Here is a 22291-nt window from a genome sequence, read left to right on the forward strand (position 1 = left end):
CTCGCGCTCCTGGTTCCCTGGTTTGAGCTCCTCTAGGAAGGAGTTGGCCCGCCTGGCCCTCAGCAGCGTGTGGGCCTCCGGTCGACTGGAGAACACTGGACACAGCCAGGAAGAAACAGTGTTTGTGCTTGTAGATACCTATCCCTCACTACATTTCAAAGACAAATAGCCTACTGTACTTTTGACTACATTTAATGGAACGGAAAAGGGACATTATGAATAAATTACATAAAAGCCATATTAGTTCAGTTCAACACTGATATTTTGACATTTGCTTTAAGTAGAATATGTGACGTGACAAACTAGGTGTTTTTCATGATTCTGAAAACATCGAAATCGGGCTCGGCCTCTATATACCGTAGTGAAAATACATAGCAGCCCGACAAGCTCATTTGTCATCGACTTATTTTGCTTATTTGTCAGTGACAAAGAAAAACGTCATTATTTTAATGTTGGCTTGTCAAGGCATAATTCTGTTCCCAATACTTTTTCCTTGGTACCTCTTGTCTTACATCTGACAGTGACACAAGCTGAGTCCCCATACATGCACACACGCACACACAGACTCATTGTGTCAATATGTGACACGTGAGCTTGTAGATCTTGTAGACCTGCAAATGGAACCATTTGTACACTCTCAGTGTCCATTGGGACTCCGGTTGGTCCCCAGTAACCTGACTCCGCCAGATTGCGGCATTATTAAATTCACAAGTTCCCTCCTCCTGCCTGCATCTGGTCTCTTTCAAGCAGAAACGATGAACCTGAAGCAGCAATCTGATATCTCCATAATAACTTCGAGTTGTAGTCTTGTTAGGTTGTGTTTACATTTGCACTGTGGCAGCGCTTCAATATGGCATCAGTCTCGGGAGCTGCCTATGTCATAGAAAGTATAGTTCCAGTCTTTACCTGACACGCTGCTAACAGACGTCCAGCACAGAAGCAGCACCACTGATGCACAGATGACGAAGCCAGCCATGACATCAATCAAACCTGGCAGCCAATGGGATATGTCCGGGAAGAAGGCGTTAACCAATTGCACATTAGTTCTTACATTCAAAAATGTTCATGGCTATACCTACAGTGAATCTGTTCCAGAAGGAGCAAGTGCATTTTCCGGCAGCATTTCTGGCAGCATACTGAGGTTAGGTATACTAACTATGCCTAAACCTAACCTAACCCTATACCCGGTATAGGGTTAGGTTAGGTTTAGGCATAGTTTTACTGTAGGGTTATAGGTTATAAGCATAGCTTTAGGGTCAAGTTTAGGCATAGCACCGTGGCGAGAATCTAGAGGTTGTAGTGCTTTTTTCGGACACATTTGGCACGAGCCAGGTCTTTCTGTTTCCCACCTCCCAGGTGTCTACCCCTTCAGCCCCCCCCCCCCTTGATACCATCCCAATATGAAGTACTGTCCTAAACTCTACATGTTGTTTCCACCTAGATTTACCAACTACATTGAATTTACTACATCTATTCCATGATGACTTTAACAGAAAGCTTGTTCCATGAAATCTACAGAAGAGAGTATAGTGCTTGCTACTGCTATGAATCACAAACATACATGTAAATCAAATACTATAAATGGAATGTAATACAATTCAAATATACATAAGCTCACCAGAACAGCAGCACAGGGGAAAATGTTCACGCTTCCTCAATTCTCCTTGTTTGACACTCGAGATGAAAACAAAAACTCAACATCAGAATCTGTCATGTGGAAAAGGCCATGAATCAACATAACATTTCTTGATTTTAACTTGATAACCTCTGGCCAACGCAGTCCAAATCACAGACAGACTCACAAACACAAGCCTATGCACGTACGCGCGCACGCACGTGCGCACACACACACACACACACACACACACACACACACACACACACACACACACACACACACACACACACACACACACACACACACACACACACACACACACACACACACACACACACTCCTCATTTGAAATAACCTTTTGACGCAAATTAATATAAATCAGGGGTTCATTTCCCTTACTGGAATTGAAACAGATGAAACATTCACATTATATATCAGAACAATTTAGCATGCGATTTAAATAGCTGCTGGTGGGTACTTACATGTGAAGAGTCGCGGCAGGGACTCAATCTGTTGCATGGGCTGTTTAATCTGAGTTAATGACTGACTACAGTCATATGTTTACTGACAGTCCACACTCTGAACCCCTGCACTGTCTGTCAGCGCTGGCTCCCCCCCCCCCCCCCCTCCCCTTTAAGCTGTCCTAATTTAACATACCGGTACATCCGGGAACTCATCGCATACACATTATATCCTATTCCTATATAATACTATCATATCACACTATGACTTAATGCTTAATGAGTGCTGCTGATACTATTAAGAGATATTAATAGTGTTCAACTGTCGGTACCCAACATTGGCCTGGTTATATGTGGGTGAAATAGGCTCTCCCTCTCTATCACCCCCCCCTCTCTCTCTCTGTGGACCTTCTCACCTGCAGGCCTCAGTCAGTTAGAATGTGAGTACAGTTCTAGCACCGATAGTAACGGCTCTCCCCAGGGCTGCATGCTCTGTACACTCCTGTTCACCTTGCTGACTCATGTTCTGCCAGGTCCAGCTCCAATCATCAAATTCGCTGACGATACAACAGTGGTGGGCCTAGTCACGAACGGCGATGAGATGCAGTAGAGAGGAGGTGGAGAAACTGGACGTATGGTGTAACAACAACTTGTCCTTAAATGTGGATAAAACCAAGGAGATGGTCATTAGAGGCCCTATAGTTTGCACACCCCACCCACTTGCCATAGTTTGCACACCCCACTTGCCATCAATGGTGCTGCTGTGGAAAGAGTACAAAGCACCAAGTTCCTGATGACCTCCAGTGGTCCACTAACACATCAGCTCTCACCAAGAAAGCTCAGAAATGTTTATACTTCCTGCGGCTCGTGTGTGTGCAAAATTTGGCATCGACCAGGTTAACGGTGCCGGAGATTAGCTGGTAACAGACGGACACAGTCACACACACACACACACACACACACACACACACACACACACACACACACACACACACACACACACACACACACACACACACACACACACACACACACACGGAGTGCAAAACATACTCTCTCCCCAAGCCCCATGCCTTCGGCCTGGTGGAGTGATGTGTTTTGTCCATGGGCCAGGGTTCAGAAGTAGCGGAGTCTATACATTTATGGAAGGAGAAGGATGACTGTTATTGCTTAAACATACAACTGCAACTACATTTTGTGGGACATAATATTATAGTTATATAGATATATAGTTCTTAAAATGTTTAGTGCTACGTAAAGCATGCAGGTATGGAATATGAAACAGCATTGTGCTGCAGTTCTTATTGATTTATTCAAAGGCAATTGATACTGTGGACAATAATATAATGAAGCATGATAGGTTAATTCATATGGAAATGTCTGACTACAGTATTCTTTTCAGCGGTGCAACCACTCCCTTACGGAGCTTTGTGTGTGTGTGTGTGTGTGTGTGGGTGGCTGGCTGGCTGGGTGGGTATGAGCACGAAAACAGCATGGCTGTTTTTCACCACCTGTGCGCAACACACACACAAACACACACGCACATATTAACTGTGTATGTGATGATTTCGGTGTGCCAGTACAGTACAGTGACAGTACAGTACAGTAGAGGGTACAGCTAGTAGAGGGACCCCCACACGGTAACTCTGTCATTTTTCAAACGTTTCGGACGTGGAAATGCCCCCCCCCCCCCCCCCCCCAGTACTCCCCGGAGACCCCGACATGGTAACTCTCATTTCTCTACCGTTTCGGACATGGGGCAGCTGGTCGGAACCGGGCCGGCACCCTGGCCGTGGTCCTGTAGGTCTGGAACTTCTGGGGAGGTGGGGACCCCCAGGGGACTCCCACACGGATTTGCACCACTCACTTCACACGGGTGTGATTTTTATATCTTGCTGACAGGACTCATGTGCTTAGGCGAATGTTTTGTTTTCTGATTTTAACTATCCACAAGGGGGTGCCACAAGATACTGTTCTAGGACCTATTGCCACTGTAGAATACAGTCAGTCAATCATAGGCGAGACTGTCTCTGAATACAAACTTCCATTTGTATTACATTGTCATCGCTGTACTACTGCACAAACAATCATGGAAAATGTGCAAAAATGTAGTTAAATAAATATAACCCCAACTTCAGCAACTAATGCTTGTTCTAAATCCAGAGATCCACAGTCTGTCCAAAAGTAGCACAGTATTGCCTCTACATACACATCACAGGGTGCCTCACCTGAAAAGCTCAGATCTGAAGTAACTGGTAATTAGAAAAAGAAAAGGTTATATAAAACAAAATAGATTTGGTGTTGAGACGAGTTGGACTAGATAGAGCATTGGGGCCCAGGACTCTGGTCAACTAGGGTTTAAGTGATTAAACTACTTTTTCCATGTAGGTGTAGCTTGCTCCATTTCTCTAGGGGGGGTAGCTTGTATAGATTCATTGACTGTACAATAACTGGTAGCTTAAAATAGCGTGCTCCATTTTCTAAGCTTGACTAACAGAGCAATAATCTGATGACCACAAAAACATGGAATATGGAGCATGGAATATGCACAAATGTAATTTCCTAATGGACAAAAAATATTGCTATAGTGTTTGCTTTGTTCTTTTTACTTATAATTTTTATCCCACGATTTTGCAACCCAGTTTTTTCACTCAGTGCCAATTATCTAATGTAATGCTTTGTTCTTTAACCATGTTGTCTTGTCTGTCATGTCATAGCCTTCTGTCATGCCTTACCCACAGGCAGCGCAATTACTTATGTGCAATTATAATGGGCTGGTTCAACAGCATGCTCAGGTGTGACGCTGGTGACCCTAGGTTTGAGCTGGTTTGGGCTGGACTATGTTTAGTATGAAGACACAGAGAATCAGCTCAGAGAGAGAGAAGATAACCCATTGAAATCCATTAAAGCGGATGCCCGCTGCACCTAGTGGTCCAGCCGCATGCCACATATAGACTCGGGCCTGACAGCGTGTTGTGTGTTCGAATCCTGCTCATGATGACCGTTGCAATCTTCATTTGTACTATCAATAAAAACACAATAGACAAGCTCACAGTGCATCACTTCGTGCCACGCTGTGTGTGTGTGTGTGTGTCATGTGTCTCTAACAACAGTGGTGTGTGGTTTCTTCATAGATCAAGTAAAAACATAAAATTAAGTCAACAACAGGTCACATAGCCCACAACAATGGTGAGATGAATATTGTGTAATATGAGCTCAGTGGAGTGCATCTCCGCCAGGCTGGGCATCCAACACAAGGCCTAAATCTGGAGTTCCGTGCAGCTCCAGGCTGGCATCCAAGTGCAAGACTTTCAGTGGTTCTGAGGCTATTCATTCACAAAAACAACGTATAGTTGCCGCTGACCTATTTCAAAAGAAACTTCAGAGATTGATTTCCAGGTCTACTGGCACAAGAAAATTGAAGCTGATCTGTTGGAGTGGTTTACAAGGTTATCCGCGGAGATGTGATGGAACACCTAAAACTTGAAAAGCTCAAATATTCTACCAGGGGCTCCGGCCAGAAATTCTATAAGGTCTGGCAGCCATTTTTGGACTACTTTAAACAGGCTGAGGATGTTCAGGTGTAGGACTGCTGTCTAAAGGTTTAATTATTCTTGTTTGGCATGACGATCTGTTTGAGAACATTGTAGTGTAATGCAATATGACATGACCTTGTTACCTTTAAATTAAAATTTACCTTATTTTATTGTGTCTGTTTTGGTCCTGTATTTCAGTCTTTTATTTTATTTTTATTTACTTATTTTTCTTAATGTATTGTATGCTTATGTGTAGTCTAGTTGTGTATGTATGTTTGTATGTTGGTGTGTGTTGAAAAATCAATAAAAACAATTTAATAATAATACAAGGTTATCCGTCCACACACGCACGCACGTACACACGCACATACTCATTGGTATTTACAGATACACAGGGTGAACACATAATATTCCCCTAGCTATAGATATTAAGACATTAAGACCACAGCAATATAATCCACAATGGACTAGGTGAGAAGAAATATACACATTGTATTCAAAGAACCAATAACAACTTATAGCCTACTAGCACTCATAATTCAAGCAAGCGCATAGTGACCAGTGTTTAGAAGTATAGCGTCACTAAAAGGGAGCAGTGTTACCAGTTGAACTCCATTTGTCAGTAGCCTGGATAACTCCAACTCAATAAAGTCTAGATTCACTCACTGAGTGAAACTCACCAACATTACTGAGGCTGCAAGGTGGAATGTTCATTTTTGTTAAACTCTCGAGCATAGGGCTGTATTAACAACAGGGCTAATAATGGGAACTTCAGCCCCAGGGCCTGCTGGCTGACACTGTGACAGAAGAAGAAATGCTACATCCTTTTCAGTAGCGTATACATTTGCAGCCTGGTTGTTATTCATCTGTATGCCATTAATAACGAGACGAGGAGATGATTTTATGTATGGTCCAATACAATTCAGTGTTTTTCAGATTCAGTATTAAATGGTGCATTGATTTGACATGACGTGTTGTTGCACCTTTTTCCCCAAATTTCAAACATTCAGAAATAGGCAGCTATTGAAATGTCCAACGACAGCAATAGTGGCTGAACACAAAAATGTAGTTAAAGGGTGAACGGATGCACAATTTTGCCTCAAACCAGCAGAAGCACGTAAGCACCAGCATCCGCTCAAAGTCAAACAGAAGAGGCCAGGACAGATTTCTCCCTCTCCCCAGGAAACTAAGAATGTATATTTGCCAGTTATATGCGCATTTGACTGTAATTAAATGAAACCGCATTATTGATTACCACATCCTTATCTAGTCCCAAGGCCTCATGATTATCCCTTATGATTAACCCATTTTTTCACCCACTATTGTCTAATATAATCCTGGGCACTTCTTCATGCTAATGAGCTGTGTTTTCCTGTATTTAACTGTGATGAAATGTTACAACAAAATAAATTGTATATGCCTACTCATAATTTATATTATAGTCATCCAAAGTCATAGTTCATCCAAAGTGCTTTACAATGTACATTACATTCACCCATTCACACACAGCGGAGGATCGAAACCATTCAAGGCAACAACCTGCTCATTGGGAGCAATTAGGGTTCAGTGTCTTGCTCAAGGACACTTTGACACTAACCCAGGGGGAGACGGTGTTTCCCAAGCGGCCACTCCAACCTCCAACCCCCTTGATTGACTGGAATAGTGTGGCTCGGACATAGTCAATGTTTTTATCTTCCATTTAAGAAGCCAACACCTGAACCCTTTGATTATACAGTAGGTGTGGCCCGAAGGATTCTGGCTTCTTAATTTGGATGCACCCAAGCATGTTGTGTAACCAGCTTCAGGTTGACCTTTAGGTGGAATTCTCATTCTCATCTCCCCTGTCTCTGTGAGTGAATGAGTGTGCATGTCTATGTGAGTGATGTTTTCAAAATAGAATTGAGTTCATGTGCATTGGTGGATATAACACATCTCTGAAACAGATCTACCAGCTTGTGTCGCAATTTATTTTTCTCCCCCCCCACCCCCTTTATTAAATGTCAAAATGTCAGAAGGCATTGATACAAATACATGTGTTAATGTTGTACTTTTGAACAGTTAAAGTACAAATTTAACAGAGAAACTTTTACTTGTTGTGGCGTAATATTTGCATTCCAGGCTGAAGTAGCTCCTATGGATGATCCTTCAGTCCCCTCCAACTCTCAGACAAGATGTTCTCAACGTACCTATACGCCAGCACCAGATCTTATAGCAAAGTACAAACCACTCACAGTCCTGCGGGTCACTTCCACTCTTGACTGTGACTGTTCTGAGTCAGACAAATATTCCTGATTGTGTTTTATTTATTACCAATATACAGTACTGCTAATACTACTGTGTATCATATCATTTCTTAATAATACTGTCACTTTACCAGTGCCCCTCTTTTACGATGAAAGAAAGAAAGAAAGAAGAATATTTGTCTGACTCAGAACAGCTGCGGAACCACGGTCAAGAGTGCAGTGACCCCGCATGTCCGTCAGTGGGGTTTGTAAACTCCACAGAGCATTTGCTGTGATGTAAATTGAGGACACAGACATCATGTCTGAGAGTACAGTAGTAGGAGGGAACTATGTTGACAACTGTTGATTTTTGTGAATTTACTACCCCAGACCCACCATCACTCCAGGCATGTGATGAACGACCTGCCCTTGAAGGCCAGTCTGGAGCCGAGAGGAATTAAATTAACGGCGGTACATCCCTTGTGTCTTTCGTAGCAAGAGCTTCAAACAAGATATTACACTAATTACAGAATATCATCCCTGGACAAACCAGTTTTGATAATTGCATGTTGTGCAGAACATTAGCTCTGCATGCCAATTACCAAATCAGGGACCTCTTTCAGTCTGTGAAAGTCATTTTCAGGTTACTTTGTTTGAAATTTTACAATGAATGCCGCCGGTCTATCATTTATTTCTGACTCGATTGTTGTTAAAAGAGGATGGCCGCTAGCCCCTCCTGTATTCAACTATAGTGTAGATTCTTGTCACAAACATTAAATGCCATTGACAATGAATGAATTTACGTCATATGTGTCTGCAAAGCAAATCTGCTATTTTGTTCTAACACAAACATTAAATGCCATTAACAATGAATGGATTATATACGATGATAAGAGCACCCCTCACTTCACACTGGTGTGATATTTATAGTATGTCGTATGTCCCTTAGCAGCATATATGACGTCATATGCTGGCACGAAGCAGACCGTGCAGGTATGTTTTCCGTCATGCTACGAAGCGTATGTCCCATGACGTGATGAAGATATGTACCAATGTCCCTTAGCAGCAAAAGATATGACGTCATATGCTGGCACGGGACATAAGGAAGCAGACCGTGTGGATTAAAGGGACATACGCATCAAACCACCCGAGTAACCACATTATACCACTAACCAACTCCGAAATGACATATATACAGACATATACTGTTACATAGACATATGAGCATATGATGTGATTAATATATGTACCTGTCACTTGTGCAGGGCAAGAGGGTAGGACCCAAGAGCAGACGGCAAGGCAGAGGCAGAAGATCTCAAATGTAACAGATTTATTCAACAACAATTCAGGAACAGAACACACCGAGACTTACAATAACAATCTGACAAAGGAACTGAAATACATGGGGAGTATATAAAGGCAGGGGAAAACAGGACACAGGTGAACACAACTGACAATCAACACTAGGATAGGCTAACAGGCAAACAGAACACAGGTGACTAGGGTTACACTAATACAGGGAGGTGAGACAAGGCAGGTGACAGCAAACAAGGCAGACAGGAAACACAGGAACAAGACTAAAAAATAAGAGCACAACACTAAAACACACAAACTAGGAACAAGGAACACTAGAAAAACATAATAGGCCTACATGTCCCGGACCCTGACATGTACCAATGCCAGGGTATAATTGGTTATCGATGGTGATGTAACGATGACATGTTTCAGTGTCGGGTGGACTAAATGTAATGCCCCTACGTATACATGTATGTAATATGACACCACTACCATAACAGGCATAAGTAATCATTACCATACTTCAAAATACTACTTTTTTGAAAAGTTTGTAGAGGTCTACAGTACTTGCACGCTCTGCTTGCGCACTAGTAGGCCCCTACTTGTGTGCAACAAGCAAGTAGGCACTCGACAGAGTGCAGTTCTAGTTATATAGATCATGTATGATGACACTTCTGTCAAGTATTGACCTTTAATAATGCACAAAACCATGAAACCATTCACACACGCAGGCACACACCCTAACACACACGCATGCGTTAATGGCTATAAGAACAGGAATGGTTTAAGATGGCTAAATTATTTTACAAAGCCCAACCCTAACGACACTATAACCTTTAGTCACTAACCATGAATCAAACCAAAAACCTTAACCTAACCTCAACCCTTAACCTAACCTCAACCCGACCCCAACCTGAACCTTTTACAAATAGTTTCCTGTCTAATATCAACCAGGAAAACTATTTTGGCATAATATTGGACTTAACTAGAAGGCTGTTTCTCTTCTTTTGTTTTTGTGTGCCATTTTTGGATGCACGCACACACTCACACACACACGCACGCACGCACGCAATGAAATAGTCAGAAATGCAACAAGGTGGAGGAAAATAATATGTAATAACAAAAAATTCAAGAAATTCATCTTTAGGTTAAATGTGAATACTATGGCTTTTGCCATCTCCTTCATGGGAACTCAAATAACGCCCCTGCTGTTAGCATTTCAAAAGCATACAGTAATATAAAAAATTAAAAAATTAAAATCAACAAGATGGTTACGCCTGTTCTACATTCACATCAATTAAGCTATACGACACATAGTTTCATAACTACAGCAATTATTTTGAACTAGGACAAAAACATCCAGCTTGAGAGACACTTGGATAAGCCTGTAAGAAACAGACACTCAATAATGTAGGCCTATGTACTGTAGGCCTATGTCCAATATTCCGAAAATAAAACTAAACTGAACTCAATTCTTGACATAGTTAGGCTATACCAAATTTTATTAATGAGTCATGCCTTTTGAAACAAAGGGTTTATAGAACATTAGGCTATCCCTGAACAAACCAGTTTTGCAAATTGCATGTTATGCAGCAACACATTAGAGTGCTGCATAGTTCATACCAATTTAACACAGCAGAAAAAAATGTTGCTTTCCTGAGGCAGAGGACGTATATAAGTGCCGTGCACTTGTGCCGCACAGAGGTTGAGCACTTGCATTTTGGATGGCTTCCACACTGGTGTTGGTGTCACAGCTGCTCGTCCTGATGGCAGCCGGCCTGGCCGGCGCAGCACAATTCTACGGCGGCAGCAATACCTTCACTACCAGGGAAAACCACAACGGGACGTTCACGGTAAGGGCAACATGTAACCATTCAATCCAGCAGAACCCATGCAGACTAACACGAGCTGTACGTAGTTCATACAGACTAACATTAGCTGTAGTTCATTGAGTCATGACTTAATGAACTACAGCTAATGTTAAGTCTGCATGAGTTCTGCTTGACCCTCGCTGTTTCTATCCAGTGGTGGTCTTTATTTTATTTTACTTTTTTTCCCCAATTTTCAAAAATGTAACTTACTCCACTACATCTCAACGGCAAATATTGTACTTAATTAATTCAGTATAAAGGTTAAACAAGTGACATGGAAGTGATGACACAAAGAAACTGAGCAGAAAAAAAATGTTTGGGTTAAATTTAACATTTTATTAGCCTAGTACAAAACCACCAAATCGGACTTATAGATACTTTGGCATTATTAAAATAGACGGTCTACAAGCTCACAAGCAAGGTGATGCATTGTGAGCTTGTAGATCTGCTATTTTCGAGGGATTTTTAAACATTTTGACATTGTGAAAGTTTGACAGTTTCGATTGTGTCTACTCACTTTCTTTGTGTCATCACTTCCAATGTCACTTGTTTAACTGTATCCTGAATTCATTCTCTCTCCTGATTGGATAAAGTTGTTATCCCGACCTGAAAATGAATGTAGTGTAAAGAGCTGGAGAGATAGGGAGACCCCACTTGAAAAAACACTGTAGGCTATAGGGAGGATTAGAGGAGCTCTTTAACTCCTTAATGGGTGGCTCTCATTAGTCCAACGTGCATTAGTCCGACATCCCGTAACCCGTTAGTCCGACTACGAGCACGTGGCCTTAAGACTCACCCCATGGCTTCCGCGTGCATGGTTAGGGTTTGGGGATATTTACTGTCGGATTTATGGGTGTCCCTTTAACATTTATTTTAACCAAAACATATCGCTTTCGACCTGAAGACGATTCTACAAATGTCTTCTAAATCATGACACTTTCCTGAAAATTCGATGTCAGTCGTTCTCAAACATTTTCATGCCAAGGACATGTAATTGGCTGCCGACCCCATCTGAAAATATGTAGTTCCAACCCCCCCCCCCCCTCCCCCAGAAGCAAAGATTTGAGTTAAAAACGTTTGCTCTGAAAGAATACATATTCAGACATTTGCACCACATTTTCACGATTTTTCAAAAATAGCAGACCTACAAGCTTGTGATCTGCTATTTTTCAACAGCTAAAGTATAACATAATGCTTAAAAACACCAAAAGGGGTTCCCGCCTAAAATGGGTTAAGCCCTATATATAATTTATTGGTTGGAATTCCCAAGGGTCTAGGCCTCCTACGTTTTGTTACAGTCTCTCTACACCCACACAACGCAACACATTGTGATGCATTGTGAGGTTATATAAATCTGCTGTTGTGTATTATGTTCACCCCATAATAGAGATGCTATGGACTTCAAGTCTATAGCAAGAGGAAGACATTTGAGAGTTGTGTATAATTGAAACTTGTAAAGTGAGAACAATATAAAAAAAAGTGCAACACATGAATATTGGAATCTGTTACTTTATTTTTTACAAATGCACTTGCAAGACACGAAAGACATTGTAAAACAGCTATTCTTCATTTACTATACTATGAGTTTCTTCTTCCACACAGGTGGTGATTCACCAAAGGGTAGCGTTTGATTCATCGACTCACCAGCGACCCCGCTGGCGTTGTTTTCGTGGTGAATGTGGTCAGCCGGTCCTTATTGAGAAAGGCAGACTGGACAGTGGGACCAACGGACCAAGCAGTAACGGCAGGTGGACTGAAAGTCAAACCATCCTATCGACAACTGTCCAAACGAACAAACCCTTTCAATTAAGGTGGGTTATAGTTTCTTATATATATTTCTGTTATTGGCAAACCAACAGGCAAAAACGGACGCACACCAATATTTATGAGGTGCTGACCACAGTGCATACTTTAAAGATGTGCAGACTTTAAAGATATGAGCACTGCTCGTATTACGATGCAAAACAAATATTTTAATCATACAGAACAGAACTAACATTCCTCAGGGCATGACACCGCCCTGAAGAAGACCTGTGATCTGGTTGAAATGGCGATTCTGGACCATTGAAATATTATATTGCATTTATTGCATCGTGACTACGAGCAGCTTTCTGCATGTCAAATATTCCTGTTATTGACCTTGATTTTGTCCAATGTAAGGTGCTGAGAGTGCATTGTCATTGCCCTGATGCACACATATAAAGCCATCACATCTTGAGTGTTAATTTAACTCTGAAAGACTATAGTGTACAAATGTAACCAAATGGCTGGTCCCATTTGGCTGTTCACTCTTGGAGTTAACACTCAGGGTTTTGTTTACGTACAGCATTTAATGACAATTATTTCTATATTATATCAGGGATGGCAGCTGCTGTTATGTTAACAGAGGTTCAAGAAGGTTGTCATGGTCACTATTGACTGAAGTGGATTTGGGAACACGGTCTGATACTGGAAAACCAAACAATTCTCCAGATATTACCATTCTACCGTTCCTGCGGTAAGTCTACTACATTACATGCCCTCTGTACATTTAAAGGAGTAATTGACAGCCTTCAGTCACCACTGTAGAATATACACAATCACATCACAACACCTGTTGCAGAAGGTTCCTTTTTTCCCCTGAGTCACTGCATCCATAAGGCAGCATTCAAGCAGTTTATACAAATCCTGCGTCCATGTCTTTAGGGCAACAAAGTACTCCAAAAATGTAGTAAAAAGTAAAAAGTAAACAAAACAATCTTTTTGGACCTGACAAAATTTTTACAATTAAAAATGTCCCGCCCGCCCATCCACCCTGCCTCTAGACACTTTTAATATTGGATTCTATATTAACAGTTAACTGGTGCTTACAAGCTGATGTGATGACGAGGTTAGGCTTCGATTAGGCTACTTATGTGATATCTTCCAGTTTGTATTAGAGTTGCAATATGTTAAAAGCATTCCCTGCTGCATTATCATCATCATCATCATCATCATCATCCTGCAGCAGACCCATGGAAGCAGGTGATTAACCTACTCTCTGTCTGTGTTAATGTGTGTGTTAGAGTTCCTATTAACTGCCAAAGGACATACAAGCTGCTGGCCATTGATCCGGATGGTGACAGAGTTTCATGCAGACATGGCAATGTCCCTGATGAAGAGTGCTCCCGTTGCAGCCCACGTCCAAACTTTCAGATGGATGAGGTTGGTTGAGAAATGTACAGTATATTTCATACTGAAATATGTTCAATACAGAATTAAATAGAAAAACTACACATAGTATATACATAGTACATAATGTACATTTGTACAAATTGCATACGTACATTACGTACGTACTTACATTCATACATTTTGTATGATTTTGCCTCTATAGTGACTCAAATTGGGATGGTGTGTCTTCCAAAATCCACCATCTTGGCTGTAGTTCCCTTTTCCAGAAGGTGGCACATACTCGTCTCCTGTTCTGAGTCATTGATTGGCTCAGCAGCAGGTTTGAACTGGAAACACATGTGTTTCCGGTTCTGGAAACGAGTATGCTGCCTTCTGGAAAAAGGAACTACAGTTATGCATAGAGCTATTATTTTCTTTCAACTCTATTTATATGACCTTTTGTTGACTAGGGTTCATGTTACTTACTGTTAGTCGCTCTGGATAAGAACATGTACTAAATGCATACATTGTAAATTGCTAAACAAAAACTAAAAAGGTTTAGAAGAATTTGCATTTGAGAAAAATGAACCATTTGAAAGTAATGAATTTTACTAGAATTTAAAAGCATAAATATACTATAATAATTTTATTAAAATGTTGCCACATTTTAGGGATCCTGCACAATGCACTATGCCAACTCATCATTCACTGGCGTCCGTGTAATGGAGCTGGTGATTGAGGATTTCCCCACCAGGCCCATTACTTTGTCCTATACGGATGGAACCCAGTCCATCAGGTCTCCACGGCACAGGCCCACTTCTATTCTCTTACCCTCATGGTGGCAGAATTCAACAACCCCTGGGTCACCAAATGGAACTCAAACTCAAGGTCCACCAAATGGAACTCAAACTCAAGGTCCAGTGATGCGGTCATCACTGAACCTTGTCCCTAGTGAAACTCAAGGCCCAATGATGTCCAGGGTTAGGGTTAGACCCATTCGAAACCAAACAATTCCACCAGGTCCACCTCGTCCAACTCCCACAAGCTTTCCCTCTTGGTTGTTACTCACAACCCCCAATACTACAACCACACAAGTGACAACCTACCCCCCGCAAACCTCCGGTTCTCCTCTCAGCAAACTTCCTTTGCATTTCATACTACAAGGTAAGTCAATACATACATGCCACTAATGGATGATGTACATTGTGATCAGCAATTGAATGCCATGGTTACACTTTACAACGTGACTTGTGAACGAATGCATCAGATAATAACTCATCTCATTTATATATCTCCCCGTATGTGTCTACATTAGACACCGATGGAAAAAGGGCATTTGGTGCCAGAGAGGGAACAAAGTTAAATGCTTTGGAGACTGCTTTTTCTCCCATGTCATTGGCCAGTTAAAAAAAAATCTGAAAAGCTTATGAAGCTGTGTTTAGACTGTCAACTCACAAAAGTCATCTGCTGCCGGGGGTTCTGGCCTCTGGGTATATGCAGATATGACATGTTCTGAGATGATTGTATAACAAAAGTCACACAATATCTTTACAACTTCAATGTGTGTATTGCTGCCAAGTATAGGTTCCATTGGCGGTGCCATATCAATTTGGCCCTCATCACATTACTGTCATTTGAATTCCAGTCGATCCACCTGCTCCATCTTGCCAAGAGGGAGAATATTTACCTCGGTTTGTACATCCAACACCCAGAGATGGAGAGCATCTCCACGGTGAAGTCAACAAAGAGTCAGAGATCACAGTCAAAGCACAAGCCACACGCTCCAGGTAAGGCAAAACACAAAAGAAACAATGTTATTTAACACATTTTCTTTTTCCCATTTAAGCATGCAAGATGAAATCTGTGAATTTTGTTTTTTCTTACAGAATCTATGATATGGTCTTCAGTGGGCCCCTGAATGTCACTAAACGCAGGACCACGCATGACGAGTTTGTCATCAGATGGACTCCTGTTCAAGAAGACCTTGGACAAAAGTTTCCGCTTTGCTTTATCGTTGAGGCACAAGGCAGACCAATTAGCAATGGGTAAACCTCACATTCATTCCTTTAAACATGGTCTTTAACATGAGGTCAGGGACCTCTAATATAAGGGGTCCTTTGAGTTAGGATGTTTTTTTTTACATAACCACTTGAACCCTAGCAATCCACACATTAACATGAAGTTAACATATTAATAGAAAATATATTGTGTAAACAAACAAGAAACTACTACTATACTACTAGTTTAATGAAAATCTGTATGCATTATCCCGTAAGAGGCAGATCTTGACCTTGATTTTTTTTGTCATCAAAGTTTTTTAATGATTTTTTCAATAAAGCATACAAAATTCACATGACTTACACAAAAGAAAAAGACAAGAAAAAACAAACACAAAACAAAACACACCTAGCAGTAAAAAAAAAACAAAAAAAACAACGCAACACCCCTCCACACTGTTGTTGACACTCGTGGTTATATCATATGTAATGTATAAATACTTGACCTTGATTTTGACCTTGCCCTTTAAAACAAAACCTTTCAAGTTATCTTGCTAACAAGTTTAGGTCATACAAATATAAGTACTGTAAATCAGGTGTTCCCAAACTTTTTTGGACCAGGTACCCCTTTTGGGGTAGATATTTTTCCAGGTACCCCCTCATCCTCGCAACACGGATAACAATATATTTACAACCACAAGCAGTGTTTCCTGCAGGAAAAAGCTTTGGCATGGTGCTGGGCACAAGCCGCAATTTTAAATGTAGACGTCTAAATGTAGACGTCTAAATGTATACAGACGTCTAAATGTAGACGTCTAAATGTAGACGTCTAAATGTAGACGTCTAAATGTGTACGTCTTCTCTTATGGGGGTCCCTGGCATATCTTTTCAAATGGGGGTCCACAGGCTAAGTAGTGTCAATTTGGGGGTCCTTGACATGAAAAAGTTTGGGAACCACTGCTTTAAACACTTTAGCACTTTATGAACATGAACAAAATAGATGGGTCCCCCCTGGAACTCCCTCAGGTACCCCTGGGGGTCCCCGGACCCCACTTTGGGAACCACTGCTGTAAATCAATAATTGCATGCAACTAAGACAACACAGTAACATTATTGTAATATTAATACTCAGCGAAATGGTAGAAATGTAAATGAAATCTTTGCCAATCATTTCAGGAATGTAATGTTCTATCAGTCTGAGCTCAGATGTGTGGTTGTAGAGGTGGGCCGGAAAGGAGGTGAGTCTTATTGTTATTATGACAGTTACACAATTAAAAACATAATGTTGGGAGTCATTTAAAAGACGTCATGCGGTTAGAGCGGGACTACAGAACAAAAGTGTATTTCGTTTTGTGGTATAGTCTTAGAGTATATAATAAGGGTATAGTGCCTCCCAGAAATGTGCCAAAATCCCCTGCAGTATTCTTCCGTTGGTATTCACTCTAGTTTAAGGATGGGACGATATGAAAATGACACGTCACAATTATTGCGGCAAAGATAATGGCGATTAACAATATTATCGCGACAATCAAGATGTGTTTAAACCTTTAAATGCCACTTTTGCCAATCTGTTGAGAAAAGTAGACCCCGTGGTCATGGGTGGGGCCACTAGTTGACACGTGGCATAGCATTATAGCTCAATAGTAGAAAGCGTGGGCAAAATGGACAGCTATAGCAGATGTAAACAGACACCAAAGTGGTTGTAACTAGACATGCTTTATGAGATACAAGTCAATAACTTGTTGTTAGTTGATAGCTACTAACGTACAAACATCTTATTTCAGTGAAAGCCAATGTGATTTGCAATGAAACCTCCATGACAGTAGAGGTGGAAAAAGACTCATTTGAGGGACTTGCAGATCATCTACGACTAAATGAACAGAGTGACGTATCCTGTAGCCTTGAGAAGCAACAGAACGCTACTCATATTATTGCAGTAATCCCCCTCAATGGCTGTGGTACTGAGATTGAGGTAAAGTTCCTGGATGCTAGTTGGTAATATAAAACTAGAGAGTTGTCAGTGTTGTATTTTTCTAGAGAAGTATGAAGTGTGATTTGTCCATGCATGTCATAAATAATGTATTTTGCTGGTGATAAAGTCCCTGCCCACCACCAGAAAGGTTGTGGGTTCAAACCCACCGTGCTGCATCCGGCTTTGTCGGGCGTCTATGCGAACACAATTGGCCCGTGTTCGGGAGAGGGAAGCTGGGCATGGGAGGAAGGTGATATTGGTCATTGCTCATTGGACATACTTTATGGGCTGGGGCTGTGTCCCTACGTCCTCCCGGTGGGGGCTCCTCACATGTGACATGATGTGAGTGAGTGGGATACAACAGCACTGACAACACCGAATGCGTGGGGCTAAATTGGGGAGAAAATGTGAGGGTAAAAAAACTGGCTACTCTAAATAAAATAAAATATCAATCGGAAAAATTCTACTTCTTTTATAGTTTTATGCAATGCAACCATTGCACTAGTTAGACTATGTTAGACACGCGCTTCTCTTCTCTTCTACAGGAGGATGACGATAACCTCATCTTCAAAAACGCGATCATCACCGTCGACGACGTCACCAACATCATCACCCGGAAGCACCATCTGCAGGCCGAGTTCTACTGCCAGTACCCCAAGCGCAGCAACGTGACCCTGAGCTTCACTGCGCACAGGAGCAACGTCACGGTGAAGGAGAAGGGCTTCGGTACCTTCACCTACCAGTTTGAGTTCTTCCACAGCTTGCGCTTCGCCCAGATGATTGATCCCCGCTCCTACCCGCTGGAGTACGACGTAGGGGACCAGATCTACATGGAGATAGTGGCCTCGTCTTCGGTCAACAACACTGAGCTGTTTGTGGAGTCCTGCAGAGCTTCCCCCTACGATAACCCCAGCTACCGTGCAACCTACTCCATCATAGAAAATGGGTGAGTGCAGTCACCCTATACCTCTAATATTAATTTAGCTTTTCCTTCCTGCACACATTGCTGTTGTATCCTATACACTACTGGCTTACCTGCCAATGAGGAGCCCCCACCGGTTGGTCATTGCCCTTGTCCTCCCGGCTCCCGCCCAACACTCCCTGCTTGCTGACAGGCGCCGGCCCATGCAGCCTGCAGGACTACATGTAGTGACAAATCGCCCGTTTTCCCCTCCCCGAACAGAGCTAAATGTGTTCATATAGACGCTCGACAAAGCCACTACAGAGGATTCGAACCCCTCCAACCCCGCGTTGGCGGCAGCTACTTTGCCTCTGCGCCACACAGGCACCCCCATTTTAACAGTATTGTTGACATCACTATAATTGTATTCTCATTGTACTATCGGTAAAAATGTGTATTGTAATAAACCACATTTATTTCATTGAATTATTATTTGTGTTGTGTGTAAATAAACTTTTCTTCTTTGTTTCAAACAGGTGTAATGTGGATCCAACTGTTGAAATAATTTCAAGTCGCCATGGGAATGAGTTCAAATTGTCAATGGAGGCCTTCAAATTCATAGGAATGCACGATCAGGTAAACATGGAAATATTTAGCTATAGCAAAGAGCTACAGGGTTTAAAAACAATGGAATAAAGCAACAGCAAAACAAATATTTTCAGATGGAGGTCCAAATTCATATTTGGAGGTCCTTGAGATGACAAAGTTTGAGAACCACTGGCTTACACTGATTTGCAACTTCTCCATTTGTTTTAAGGTGTATATCAGCTGTTCTGTTATCCTGTGTGAAGCTGGGAACTCCAACACCAGGTGCTCCCAGGGTTGCACCAGCGGCTCCCAATCGCCTGAGAGACACAAGAGGGAAACGATAATTCAAACTTCGACACACTACATTTCCCAGGGTCCCCTGCGCATGAAAAGGGCAGCCCAAATCACAGGTAACTACTCAAACTTTTCTCAAGTGTGTGGTGAATTGGGTGACCAGTGACGAGTCTGACGACATTGCAATAATTTCCCATTTCAACCCTCTGCTTTCTGTCTCTCTTCACTATCTAAATAAAGAAAAGGGATGCACGGATATAGAAATTCTTGTCCGTTAAAATGAACAATTTAGCCGATAGCCAATACTGATATGTTTTTAGATTTTGTTGTTTTTATTTCCCTCTTTGTGCCAGGGAAACAAATACATCTCCAATACAAGAAATATTTGATCTGAATTTAGGCTGCAGACAACCAGCACACCAACATACTGTAGCCAATGCAAAATGTATGCTTATTAACAACAGATAAATATCGGCAAATGCAATCGGTCAATGTCACTTTTATTTGCCGATACCGATATTGACCAATATATCGTCCGATACCGATATGTGGCCGATACGTTGGTGCATCCCTGCCTAAACTTTTAAATGCGTGGCTCATCGCCTTTCTTTTGGGGTGTCTGGTACGGTACTGTGTTTCAGCCCAGTTTATTTTAGCATCGATCTTAGTGCCCTCTGGAGGACAATTCTGCAGACATAGTAGCATACATACGTAAAGTACACACACACACACACACACACACACACACACACACACACACACACACACACACACACACAGGCTGAATCAATGTTTTGATTTCTCTCTCATTTCTTCAGCTACCAGCCTGAACCTCAACCTGAATCTGGTCTTCATCGCTGGATGTCTTCTAGCAGCTATTGGCATGATCTGCGCGGTGGTCATTTACAAAGAACGCATGTCACGGGGTAAATATGAATCTGTTCCATCCACTGAGAAGTAAATCTGGGTCCACCGTCCAATTGGTATGAAAATGTTTGTGAACCACTGATTTAAACAAGATTAGGAACTTAGGAAGCCCAAATAATAATACACTATACAATAATACACTAGCCTAATACTACACTTAAACACCCCCCCCCCCCCAAAAAAAAGAAAAGAACAAGAAAACACAACCCGCAACTACCAATATTGTGACCTCATGCCCATGACTGAGATGATGTTTTATTTTTTTGTTTTGTAATAATTGTCACAAAATCTTTTCAAATAGGGGTCTGTGGTATGTTTCAGAACCACTGCATTTTACAGGCTACTGCTGCAGCCTGCTGGCCAGAGAAAAACATGTCATTGTATGTTTGTGCAAACCACACAGATAGCACTTGTCCTGTGGCTGTTGGCAACTGGTAGATCGTATAGAAGTGGGGTATTGGATTGCCCAGGAAAAGACAAGCTCTAAACTTGACCTAAAATACATTTTGTACGTGCCATTTTAGAACAGATGCTAGTATAATTATATAGCAAGTCCAGCATAAGATAGCCTACATATTTGTTATAGCGGTGGAGTCGATCCTATAATTTATTTCATCAAATAATTCAATAGGATGGTTCATTGGACTTTAGATTATAATTCTGAATTGTCATCAGCAATGTTTTCATATTCTGGAAGGATAATTACGGTGTTAAAACATTCTCATTGTGTTAATGTACATGATTACTCTGTTTTGGAACAAGTGCAGTGAACAATTTCCTGTAAGTTCTTTAAACTGTGTGTATTGTTTCATTGGTGGTGTTTAATGTTTTAAAATCCCTGACATGAAAGCATCTTCTGGAATTATTATGTGACCGAATAAAATGCTTTGTTCTTCCACATGGGGTTTCCTAGATTTTTGGAAACAAATCTATAAATAAAGATATTTGTTTGAAAATGTTCTCCTATATGACACGCCAAAAATAGTAATGCCTACAGTATGCCTAATGCCTAAGTGATTAATGGACGTATGGTTGCAGACAAGAACACACGTGTGTCACGTGTATTAAATGGCGTTAAACTCACCAACATTGCAGCTGTAGCCTACGGCAAGCTCAAATTATTCTCTTTCTTTCTGCAAAGTTTTTGTTTCATAAAAAGACATGTTATGATAGCTACTTTTCGTCAAGAACTTGCACTTCATAGTGCATACTCTATTGTGAGTCATAAAAAGGTAGGCCTCTTCCAGGCAACACATGGCGGCAAGCTTTATCCGAGATTCCTTGCGAAGCCGAAGCATAGCGGAAGCTTGCCAAGCTTCCATGTGTGTCACAGAAGCAGACGTTCGGTAGGCCAATCAGAGGCACGTTTGTTTTTTCATGCACTCTGATGCCAAAAAAGCTCCTATGTATTGAATTGATAAGTCCCTTAAAAGACGTGCTGTGATTGGCCAGTAGTCACTTGAGTGGCAGCGACGC

At 41.5% G+C, this 22291-nt stretch overlaps 1 protein-coding gene across 1 annotated transcript in view; it reads right to left on the reverse strand.

Moving 5' to 3' along the window:
- The window catches only part of proca (protein C (inactivator of coagulation factors Va and VIIIa), a), a gene marked incomplete at both ends in the record, with an annotated part of 7776 nt that extends 6800 nt beyond the window's left edge, over positions 1-976 (reverse strand). The window contains 2 exon segments of the mRNA XM_080778926.1: positions 1-95; positions 907-976. The exon segment at positions 1-95 is cut by the window's left edge and continues 63 nt beyond it. Coding sequence (XP_080635052.1) covers positions 1-95; positions 907-976 — 165 coding nt within the window.
- Positions 977-22291: the final 21315 nt, after the last annotated feature.

This window comes from Protomyctophum bolini (genome assembly GCF_963924005.1).
Source record: "Protomyctophum bolini genome assembly, chromosome: 12".
NCBI lineage: Eukaryota > Metazoa > Chordata > Actinopteri > Myctophiformes > Myctophidae > Protomyctophum > Protomyctophum bolini.